The following is a 12750-nucleotide window of genomic DNA, read 5'->3' on the forward strand; positions in this document are numbered from 1 at the left end:
GCTTCTAGAATCTTAGGTTTATGTCATTTGCCAAATTTGGGGAATTTTCAGCCATTGTTTCTTCTAATATTTTTTTCTGCCCCATACTCTTTTTCCTCTCCCTCTGGGACTCTGATGACACAAATGCTAGATCTTTTGCTAGAGGCCTACATATCCCTGAGGCTCTACTAATTTTTTTCAGTCTGTTTTCTGTTGTTCAGATTGGGTAATTTCTATGTTCTGTCTTCAAGTTCACTGACAGGCATATCTTTCCTCTCTCCCCTCCATTCTGCTATTGAGCCCATTCACTGAGTTTTTTTATTTCAATTATTGTGTTTTTCAGATCTAAAATTTCCGTTTGGTTCCTCATATCTTCTATTTCTTTGCTGAGACTCTGTTTATCATTTGTTCTAAGTTTATTTGTAATTGCTCATTAAAATATTGTCATTATGTCCTTGTCAGGTAATTCCAACATCTGTGTCATCTTGATATTGACACCTGTTAATTATATTTTTTTCCTTCAAGTTGAAATTTCTTAGGTCCTTGGTATAATGAATGATTTTTAAGTTGTAGTCCTGGATATTTTAAGGTATTATAAGACCCTGGATATTCATATATTCTGTTTAAGCAGAACTCCTCTGACATTGTGCTGGTGGGGGTGCTGGGGAACTGCCTGTTGCCACAAGGTTGAAGTAGAGAAGTTCAGGTTCTCCCCTGGCCTCTGTAGATAACCCAGGTGGTATGTTGGAGGTGCCCTGTTACTCTTCCCCAGATGGCCTCCACTGACATTATAACAGGGGGCCTTATAACCACTGTGCTGTGATGGAGGTCCTAGCTCTCTACTTGGGCCTTTTTTTTTTTAAATATTTATTTCAGAGTGTGTGTGGGGGGGGTGAGGGGCAGAGAGAAAGGAAAATTAGGAGAGGAAGCAGACTCCCCGCTGAGTGCGGAATCTGAAGTGGGCTCCATCTCCAGACGTGGAGATCATGACCTGAACGGAAACCCAGAGAGTCTGATGTTCAGACAACTGAGACTCCCAAGCGCCCCGACTTGAGCCTCCTTTGACACCACCCACCACACTGGCTTCTTTACAGCCAGGTGAGGGTGGAGTCTACGCCCCCAGCTCAGCCATTGCTGTAAGGGGTAGAGATGGGCCTCAGTTTTCTTGGTAGCATTTGGTTGGAGTAGTGCAATTATTGTCTAAAACTAGTCCATCTTGGTAGGCTGCCCCTTTCTGTGTCCTTTGGCTACAGAAGTATTTTCTCCTGGGCTTTTTGTGTGCACATTTGGCGTCTCTGGATTGCAGCTCCTCCATTATGGGATATATAATGCAACACCCACTGTAGGATATATGAGGCAGAAAGAAAACCCAAGGACTTCACCACATACCATTCCTTGGATCCTGAGGTCCCTAACTGGTCTGCATTCTTCTCTCCACTGTCCTGAGTCTTACTTGTTTTGTATACAATACATATGAGGTTTTTTGCTCTGCTTACTGGGAGGAATAGCAGAGAAATACATCCACTCCATTTTGTCTGGAATCAAAAGCCTCAACTTACTTTTAAATAGATTTTAATTCTTTGCTAAAATTCTTCATCTTTTCATTTTGAGTTTATTCATTGCCATTATTTTAAAGTTTCTGATTGATACATGAAAAGTCTGTAACTCCCATGGGACTGTTTCTATTTTTCTCCCTTGATCTTTCATCTTTTGATATTGTCAAAGTGAAGTAACTTTCAGCTGGATGCTGTATATTATAAATTAAAATTTGTGGTAATCATTCGAGGCTTCAGATGATATCTTCCTCCAGAGACAGTTTACTGCTGCTTCGCGCAGGCAGTTCGAGTAGTGGCACATCAGCTTACTCCAGTCCGGGGTGGGACTAAGACCACGTAGGACTCTGGGTTTGTACAAATTTGTCTGTTTCTGATTAGCCCTTGCTTCTAATATGTAGCCACTCAAGTGTCCTAACTGAAAGCCTGTTGAACAGTGCCCCCTTCCTTGATAGGTGCCAAATTTGTATTTTCCCCAACCCAATGATACTGCCTACAGCTTCTGCTTGAGGTCTCTGCCTCTTGACTGACCTCCCTGCTACTAGGTATCTCTCTCAGTCACTGGTTATGAATCAACAAATGCCTCAAGGTGAAACTTTAGTATCATGTTCACCCTTGAATTCTCTTTGCTCTAGGATCTCGACCCCATAAGTCCTTGGTACCTTAGTACTTCTTCAATCCTTCAAACAAGTGTTTTGTTTTGTTTTTAAATCCAGCTTTTCTAATTGTTCTTGATGGGTAGGTCTTTTTGTTTCAAGCCAATTCACCCACAGCTGGAAGTAGAACTGAATTATCTTATTATTTCTAATTTACCTGTTGGTTATTTTGTATTTTTCACGTGCACAATCAAATCTGCAAGTGATGACAAATTTGCTTTTTCCTTGTCAATATCCATATGTTATTTATATTTTCATGCTTCATGTCTGAGGTCTTTTCCATCAAGCTAGTGAAATTCAGGCACTTTAGTGGGTTTTTTTGTGGGTTTGTTTTGGTGATAGGGAGGGGCTGTAAGTGCTCCAATTTTGCAATACTCATTTCTTGCAAGACTCTTAAATTTTCCTCTTTGCTGCTTTTCTTTCTCATCACCTAATTGTCAAAGGGTGCTTCTCCTTTTTCACTTTTTTCCTCCACCAGAAGCTATGTTTCAGTGCTGTCCTTTCAAATCATGCCTGCCCCCTGTGAATTGTGCTCACTTTGAAGCCCCTTGCCTATAGTTTGTGCTCTGATCTACTTGGACATGTTTTTAGACTCAGACTGAAGATGGACTTGGTCTTTCTGGCAGTAGTTACAGGACTAACGTCTGCAATGCCCTTGCACAGGCATCCTCCTTCTGTCTTTCTTGCAGTTGATCTCTGTCTGCCTTTGCTGCACAAAACCTTGCACTGGGGTGGTGCTGGGGCAAGCATATGAGAGTACATGCTAAGATTTGGTGATTTTTCTCATTTTATTCAGGTAGTTTGACGTTTCAAAATTCTCTGACTTCAAGTTACACTGAGAGTGTGGCTTTTGTGTAGGTTTACTTTTTCCTTCTTGTTCTTTGCATTATTTTGCAATGAAATATTGGGAAACAGGTAGCTTAGGTTGCCACCAATGACTTCAGTTACCTGGAAGTTCATATTCTTGAACAGTATGTTCAATATAGAATTCTATGTTGGAAGCTATTTAATGTTTTACCCAGCACTTTCAAAGTATAATTTTTGCTGTATTCTGGTTTCCATGGTTGGGAGTGAGTCTAATCTTTTAGTCTAACTGCTAATTTTTTGAAGTTAATTTATTTTCTTTCTGACCGCTTTACTTTTTTTTTTTCTCTTTGTCTTTGGTGCTCAGCAGTTTCACTGACGAGTCTAGGTGTGGGTGTTTACTTTTTCTTACTTAGAATTGAGTTTCTTTAATCTATAGATACCATTTACCAATTTGGGAAAATTCTGCATCATTGTCTCAAAATAGTTTCTTATGCTCCATTCTTTCTCTTCTATAACTCTGATGATCAAACATGTATTAGTCTTATGTTAAGTCCACACTTTTACCCTCACCTTCCTATTTTCTACCTTTTTGTCTCTGTGCTGCATAAGAGAGTTTCTTTGGGTCTGTTTTGAGGTTCACTGCTTCTCTGTGTCCAATCTGCCATTGTGACTGTGCATTCTAACTTCTGTACTTTCATTTCTGGAAGTTCTATTATTTTATAGTTTCCTGTGATAGTCTCAGGCTTATCTTTTATTCTTTGAAAACATAAGTATATTTGTTTTACAGTGTCTGATAATGTCAACACCTGAAACCAGTATAGGACTTTTTCTGCTTTCTTATTGGTGGTTTCTCTACATGCTTGGTTATCTTTGCCTGTGTTTGGTCATTGCAAAATCATGAGGTCTCCATCAAATCTAGGATGGAAATACCTTCCACTAGAGAAGAAATGAGTTTAACTCAGTTACCTAGAGGTATCACTACATGGCTTGATACCTGGATCACCTAGGCTATGCGTGCATGGCTAGATTCTAGACACAATATTTGCTGTGCCCAGTCCCTTTCAAATGTGTTCCATTCAAGTCCTGCTGAATAGAAAACTATATATACAATCCTTCCCCTGTTGCCCTCCCAACACCCACATCCTCCAAATAAAAACCCAGTGCCAACTCTATATTATCTTTGCAACTTTTCTGTAAATCTAAAACTATTCTAAAATTATTTTCTAAAAAAATCCAGTTGTCCAATTCAGCCATTATCATAAGCAGCCCACTCGCCACCTATCCCATTCCTTATTTGTAGGATCAGTTCTTATGGGCACCTCACATCTTTCAAATGCTAAATCAAAAGCCTGTTTGATCTTGAACTCTACTGGAATCATACAAAACCTAGTAAGTGACAATAATAATTATAAACATTAGAATAACTTCAAATACTCAAAAACAGTAGTGGTTCAGATCTAGCAATCTAGATCTCTCCCCATGACCCCTTTGCTTTGGCTCAATCTCCATGACAATCACAGAATGTAATCCATGTTACAATTTCTATTTGATCTACAATCTCTTTCTACATGTTCCATCTTAAATTTCTACTGCTACTATTTTCCACCTACAGCTTCGATTGCATCACAGCCCCTTTATATTGCTTGTAATTGAATCCATAAATTGTCTTTGCTGAATTTGAGGTGTCTATCTCAATATACTCCCCCTTCCAATTACCACACTTTCAATCTTCTCAGCCTTCTGTCTTCGATCTTGTCCATGCTGGCCTCTAAACTTGGACAACTTTCTGCTCCAATTCTTGCTTGCCTTGTCTACATTTGTTTATACAGTTAATAGGGAATAGGATTCCATCTGACTTCAGACAAAATGCAGAAGTAACATGCTTGTTTTTAACATTCTACTGATTAATGTAGGTGGAAATTGTGATATTAAAGTTAAAGTTGGGAGCCGCCTGGGTGGCTCAGTTGTTAAGCATCTGCCTTTGGCTCAGGTCATGATCCCGGGGTCCTGGGATGGAGCCCCGCATCGGGCTTCCTGCTCGGGCGGGAAGCCTGCTTTTCCCTTTCCCACTCCCCCTGCTTGTGTTCCCTCTCTTGCTGACTCTCTCTCTGTGTCAAATAAATAAATAAAATCTTAAAAAAATAAAGTTGGGCTTTATATACTGATTTCACTGCTTTTAAATTGTGGGTAATAACTGAGGTATTTATCTGAGGTCTGCAATAAACAGCATACGATCAGTTGGCATTCTAGCTGCAGGTAAAAATAAGAGATGAAGCCCTAACACAATGGCATTTATTCATAACTGAGTAGTGTTAGCACTGAGCATCATGCGTAATTGCTGAGAACAATCAGCTTCTAGAAACCTGAAAAATGAAACATAATTGATAGATCACCACTTATGATACAAACCAAAAGGTTCTTGATCAGTTATGAGAAAACTCCTGACAAAAATTCAGGAAAATATTTCAAACATTGAGGGGAAAAGAACCATTATTACTATTCAGACTTCTTGCCACAGGTAAGTAAGGCTCTTTTCACTGAATAGGCATAAATACAATCTAATTTCATTTAAAAACAAATATGAAGCATTTGGCACAATTCTAAAAACTTTACTGCCATGCTATAGACAATCTATGGGACTACATAATGGAAAATTTCATAGCTCTTTTTTTTTTTTTTTTTTTAGTATTCATGTGTAGGGATTTCTTCTAAATTAAAATGACCACCTGTAAACAGATCTTCGTTTGTTCATATATTTGATACAATACCTTTCTTTCTGCTTTCAAAAGATCAGAAAACAGCAAATGAAGGAAAATGATCCTGGTTATCACGGGCATTCAATTCTGAGTCAAGTATTATATCAATACAATCCTATTGGGTATTATTCCTTAACTGGTAGAGAAAGTAAGACTTAGAGAACGTGAAGAAACCTATACAATGCAAGCTCACATAGGAAGCAAGTAGGAGAGCCGAGAATCAATCACAGATGGGGCCAACTCCAATGTCCGTGTTTGAATCTCCATGTTATAGTTCCCCTCCAGCAGAGATGTTCTTTTTAGAGGAACCAACCACTATGGAAGTACAGCTTTATTCTCATTTCTATTTCTCTGGTCTGGACTATGAGTTCCTTGTCAGCAGAGCCCATCTTTTTAGGAACTTCACTTTCCCTGTTCCTATTGGACCCAGCGGTATCAACAAAAACTCAAAGGGGATGGTCAATTCATCACCACTGTGCCTAACGCTGTAGGACACATTATAGAATGTGTCTTATTTGGAAAAAGGAAAAAATTTTTAACAAACAAGTTTGAAATGTGCACATAAACTTTTCAATGGCCAGTTTTGTGGTGTTTGTTGTGGAGTGATTGGACATGTATCAATCTAGCTGAGCCACAAACAGAAAGAACTCTGGCTACTATATGATGTGATTATTTCAGAAACAGCTTTCTTTCGAGTCAATTCATGAAGACAAAAACACTCTACAGGTGACACTCTGTATTCCTAGCCTGGTACTATTTTTCCCCTAGTATAGGTAGGAAAACGAAATACATAACTTTCAAATCGAGACAATAGTTTTTTCTTGTCTATTGCTTTTGAAAAAAGATTATGAGACAAAACACAAAGAAAGACAAACATCATAAAATAACTTTTATACAGGATTAGTAGATCTGTTTACATATAAAAAACAGAAAGGACCTCGTTACAATTAGATTTCACATAAATTACACAGATTGACTTTTTAAAACTACTATTCAACTTCATTTAAAGTCCCTTTTAAAAATTTCATTTTGAAGGCACAGTGCATGAAATAAACCAAAGACTGAAGCACTTGAGATGAACAAGTGTTGGGCACCTCATATAAATAGCTATAGAATTGTTCTGGAGCCTGGGAATGTCACTCTGAAAAGATGGAGAGGTGAAAAGTTTATTTTTACTCTGAGCATAAAAAAATACCATTATGTCATACCTCCAGAAAATCTGCAGCATGGCCAGCATAGAATGTAGCTAGTACATTCATGTTATGCCATTTATAAAAGTCATAATCATACATATTTACATAATTTATATCCAATTGCCTTAAAATGATAGCCTATTTTCAAATTTCATAATATGTTCTGTCTAATCAAAATCAACTAGGACAATATTCTGAAAATCAGGTGGAATATTAATTATTGCTAAAGATTGGAGAAATGGGTGTTGGGAGATGTTTCTTTATGAACTGGAAATCCATGTTTAGTTGACATTAATCAAAGGCCCTAATTACCCCAAAGAATCTGCTATAGTTAAAACAAATCAGAAACTCAAAGAATTACCAAAAAGCTGCTAGGTAGAAAGTCACTGAACATCAACCACAGCGGAATTTTTTGTAGTAACAATAAAGTTGCTATTTTTAAAAACAATTCTACCAGAGAACCACAGGCGGGGCACCATCACAGCATTCATAGCCAAGAAGCTTTTAATACAGCAGGGACAAAACCTGGCAACAAGTGCATTTCTGGCAACAAGAAGAGAAAACTATTTACTATTGAGAATAAATGGAAATGGAGGAGCAGGTCATGGTTACTGAGTAACCTGGTATTAGCTCAGAAACACAATAAGCTCAGGCATTAAGGACTACCTTTTATTTATTTGTCAAATCATAATTATTTTTAAGTTCAATATTCGTTAATTCAGCAAATCCATCCAGGTGAAAATTACCAAAGATTAACCAATCAATCACACTGGGCCAAATATACATTATGTTTCCTTTCTGGAGGATGACAAAGTCCCCAAGCAAATTCCCTCCAGTGAGAATTGCAAGCATTCCTCAACTGGACAGGATCCCAAACACTAAGCAAGTGTTCAGCAAAATACATCAAAACCAAAAGGTCTCTCCATCTGAAATTAACTAGAGTTCATCTTATCGGACTGCATAACCAGTACAAGTACATTTACACAGGCAGACACTTTGAAAATTACCTACTCAATCACTTTGCTTTTATTAAGGAGCTGGGAAGGAAGAAGGCTTACAAACTGATCACCAGGACAAAAAACATGCCTTGTGAGTAAAGAAAGGCACAACTCAGATTTGGGCAAATTTCTTAATACTGTGATACTTACTTGCCTCCATGACTCCAAGGAAATGGAAAGTCTCTAGGAGAAACACTGAAGAAATGCATTCCCCGTTCCATATGGCTTCAATGCCTTAAGCGGTTAATGTGGTCTAAGATTAGATCCACAAATAAAAGACAAAGCAGGGCTGAGAACACAATCTTAGTAGTCATGATCCTATACATTCATGTTCATAGCTAACACAGGCTGAGAAGGTCTTATTTTCCAGAGCAATGCATGATTTAGAAACTCATTAAAGATTCAAGATTTATAGCAGAATTTGGTTTTACTTTCAGGAAAAATTACTAAAAGAACTATCTGTATGTTCATTTCTAAAAAAAATTGTATACATGCTTAAAGACATGGACTCCAGCCACTGTGATGAACAGTTAAAGACATGGTTAATTCAAAAGAGAAATGAATTTAAAAGGCACCCTCTAGTGAAGACCAATGCTAATAAAGTAAAGACTGTCACGTCAACTTTGTTTCATTTCTAGCTGCAATGTCCCAAGCAGGGCCAGCCACTCAGCCCTTTGTTGGTTTTGACTTTGCACTCTTAAAAGTAAAGCTAAAAAGAGCAATGCCACCACATCACCCCCTTAAAGAAAATGTAAAGTATTATTAGAAGACATTAAATCATGTCTATTTCATTAAGTATTAGCTGTGTGTGTGGTGGGGTGAGAGTGGGTGGCAAGGGCTCAAAATTTAGAGTTGTTAATAATAGGATTAATATCAAAATGGCTTAACCTTGAACCACCCAAATTTATCACAGATACTCACTAACAAATGTCATGATCTCATTATTCCTGCTAAACCAAATCTCTTTATATAAAGCCACTTTGGGCGCATTCCTCAAAAAACTTGGAATGACCTACACGGTGGTAAACCACTCCATATGAAGGCTTTGGGATGACTGATACATTAATGGATATAGAATACAATTTGAAAAGATGAGAGCAAGTTTTTTGATCCCCTGATTTAGTACAAATTCAGCAGCAACTTGGCCATTAAAAACATTCAAAGGTATTAAACCATTAGATCATTGGTAAGACTCATACTTACAAAAAGCATCAATTCCATTGAAAAGCATGATATGACAGACACAGTAAAAGAAAATCTTTCAGGTCTTTGCAATAACCTGAGTGGCAGCGAAGATGACACTTTCTCACCAGTGTTACAGAACACGGTAGTCCATAGTTTACATTTTTTTTTTTAATGGAGGGAGCCATATTTAAATGCTTTCAATTGAACTTTTAACAAAACTGGTTGATCAAAAAGAGACTGTCAAATGAAACATTAGGACAAAGAACCCAATCACTTGCGGAGGCCTCTATGAATAAGACTGGCCAAGCTATTTCAATAACAGTAGGATATCCGTAGGCTTGAACTGGAGCATGAACTGTAGATATTTTGTGTTCAAATGTCGGTTAAAGAATGTGCAAGTAGGTCTCTTCCAGACTTCCAGATATTTTCAGTAGAATTCAGATCTTGTACATTGCCGGGTCATCTGAAAGCCATAAGTGTACAACACAGAAAAAGGTTCAAATTTAGGAAATATGAGAGAATTAGGCATTCCTAGAATAAACTAGTGCTTCACAGATAAAAAGCAGCAGCACCTGTGGGATTTTTAAAAGTTGAAAGATATGCGACACAAGTTTTAGCTTTTGGTAGATCTCCCTCTCAGTTCTATTCAAATGGACATTTAGATCTTTTACAACAAAGTCAACAAGTTCTCCCTTAAAATGGGGGTATTTAGAACTTTGCTAAACCTTATAAGAGAGGTAGTGAAATCCTGCTTAAAGCATAGCCCACCAGTTCTGATCTAACCTTGGAACAAGTAGAAAGCCAAATGCGGAAGCCCATTTATTCATTTCCTAATATTATATATATTTAAAAATCAATCCAGCCTCCATTAAACCTGAATGATAAGAGAAAACTCCAGCTATTTAATAACTAGAGGAAAGTACTTCTCAGTAGGTTGAGAAAACCTTGAGTTTTTAAAGCTTTATGTCAGATTCTGACTGCCGTCCGTGCCTAAATGTTTCTGGATTCTTTTGGCCATCTAAAATAAAGAGAAAAAGCTAAAGCCACTAGTAAACACCTGATGTGCAAAATATAACATCCACTAGTTGGCTTTATGCAGTTATAACACAAGCTCCAAACAGCTCATCTTAAATTAAAAAGAAAAACAAAGTGGCTGTCCCATTTCTGCTGCATAAATAGAAAGCAGATCTTTTTTTTTTTTTTTTTTTTTAAGGTAAGAGTACTTAAAGGAGGGGAAGTTCAAAACTGCCAGCCAAATTCACAGAGAATACAAATTTAGCAAGTTAACTCCCCAAAGCTCTTTGAAGAAGCAAGAGAGTCTCTCTTCTTAATGCAGTGTCTCCCAAAAGGAACTGTAATTTTGCTTGGTACTTATGCTGGGAGATGTGCGAAGTCTGTGTTTCAATGTTTGCTAGAATATAACGTTTCCTCTTCAGTGTCCGTTTCATCCTGGAACTCATGGCTTAAGAGGGACTTCTTGGAGCCTGTTGACATCATGCGAATTTCATCTTCATACTCATCATGATGCTGCCTGAGCCGATGAAAGCCATCCTTGTGTCTGTTAGACTTGATTGAGCAGATGCACCAAATAATGCAAGCTGTTAGGATCAATGCTGACATGGTGGCGCCTGCCAAACAAAATCACCATGTGAGTGGTGTTCCACTTTAAGAATATAAATAAGCTGCTTACAGTGACACTTTCTATGACATGCCCTTTATTTATTTTATTTTTATTTCATGCACTTAGAAACAACTTTTATTATTACACAGGCAGTACATGTTTACTATGCAAAATTAGAAAAATACAGATAAGCAAAAACACCAAAAACCCAAACCAAAACTCCACATCACATCTCCATTAACCAGAGATCATTTTTAACAACTCTCGTGAATATTTTTCAGAGCTTTCTTCATGCATATGTATGTATATGCATATTTTTCTTTTACCACAATGAAACCAAACGGTCTACTGTTCTACAACTGGCTCTGTATCAGTGACTTCTATGGATCCTTTCCAGTAAATTTTACCTCATCCCAACCTCATTTATTCAAAATATTTATACATAGGTTATCAAAATAAGAGTCTCAGTATCAGAAAATAATAAACCCATAATAAAAATTAAGTTCATGACAGCAAATGGGTGGGAAAGCCAGATTTAAACCATTGCTGACTCCTAGCTCCTATGTTTCTAACCACTAAGTTATTCACCCTTTATCTGGTTCAAGCTAATACTCTTTACTTTAAACACTCCACAACAGAAAAAGGTTCAAATTTAGGAAATATGAGAGAATTAGGCATTCCTAGAATAAACTAGTGCTTCACAGATAAAAAGCAGCAGCACCTGTGGGATTTTTAAAAGTTGAAATGATTTGACCATGTTTCCAATATACTATTCTCTATTAACTAAGAATCTCTCCCCCACACACCCTATACTTAAACTTGGTTATTTTGGTCAAGTCCAAATTGCACTTTAGAAATGAACCAAGGGGGGTAATCGGAGGGGGAGATGAACCATGAGAGACGATGGACTCTGAGAAACAAACTGAGGGTTCTAGAGGGGAAGGAGGTGGGGGGATGGGTTAGCCTGGTGATGGGTATTAAAGAGGGCACGTATTGAATGGAGCACTGGGTGTTATACGCAAACAGTGAATCATGGAACACTACATCAAAAACTAATGATGTAATGTATGGTGATTAACATAACATAATACAATAAAAAGAAGAAAAGAAATGAACCAAGGTTCTCTGTGTCAAAAAGATATAGTATAGCAGAGCACTTATTATTTTACTACATTTTTTTTCCTTTCTAAACTTTCAGTAATTCAAGCTATGGCACAAATTAATCCTGGAGAAAACAAGTATTTCCTCTTTCCATGATCTTAAAAAAATAACTATAAGTCAAAGTCCAAGGGACTTAAGATCTTAATATAAAGCAAATGATTCATTCAGTCAACAACTCTTCACTAAGACCCACCACATGCCAGCCATGGTCCTAGGTGCTGGAGATGTAGATAAACTCCCTGTCCTCTCAGAGTATTTATGTTTTAGTGGGAAAGATCAAATATAGACAAGTAAGTGACTAAATATATAATACAATGTTAAGTGGTAGTAAGTTCTATAATAAAAAAAAAAGTGGGGTGGAGAGAGTGACAGGGGTGCTATTTTAGCTAGGGTGATCAGGGAAGACCGCTCTGGCGAGGTGACATTTGGGTACAGACCTGACAATGTGAGGGAGCAAGCCGTGAGAATATATGGGTGACCAGTATGAGAAGAAAAGTGATTAGCTTCAGGTGATGGGGAGGTGATCTACTCTCAAACTAAAACGTCAGAACTGGCTTTATTTATTTTTTATTTTTTTCAAATTTTAATTTAAATTCTACTTAGTTAACATATAGTACAATATTGGTTTCAGGAACAGAACTGGTTTTCACTTCAACTACCGAAAATTTAAATTTCTTTACCTGATACAGTTACCACAAGCTCCCTGGGCAAACCAAATATCCGGTTATCTGTGTCAAAGACTATTACCACAGAACTAGCTGCATCATGATGCACAAAGACCTAGAGGGATAAAGTGCAAGAATCATGAAAAAGTTTACTTTTCATACAATATACAACTTTT

General features: G+C 37.4%; 1 protein-coding gene across 1 annotated transcript in view; it reads right to left on the reverse strand.

The window, feature by feature from the left end:
• Window positions 1–6627: 6627 nt before the first annotated feature.
• CPD (carboxypeptidase D) overlaps window positions 6628–12750 on the reverse strand; it is an 80217-nt gene continuing 74094 nt past the window's right edge. The window contains exons 20-21 of the mRNA XM_078068101.1: window positions 12590–12689; window positions 6628–10755 (exon numbers count right to left, since the gene is read on the reverse strand). Of these exons, the coding sequence (XP_077924227.1) occupies window positions 10529–10755; window positions 12590–12689 (327 nt within the window). The 3' untranslated portion in view covers window positions 6628–10528. The remainder of the gene's footprint in view (window positions 10756–12589; window positions 12690–12750) is intronic.

Source organism: Halichoerus grypus, chromosome 2 (assembly GCF_964656455.1).
Source record: "Halichoerus grypus chromosome 2, mHalGry1.hap1.1, whole genome shotgun sequence".
Classification (NCBI taxonomy): Eukaryota; Metazoa; Chordata; class Mammalia; order Carnivora; family Phocidae; genus Halichoerus; species Halichoerus grypus.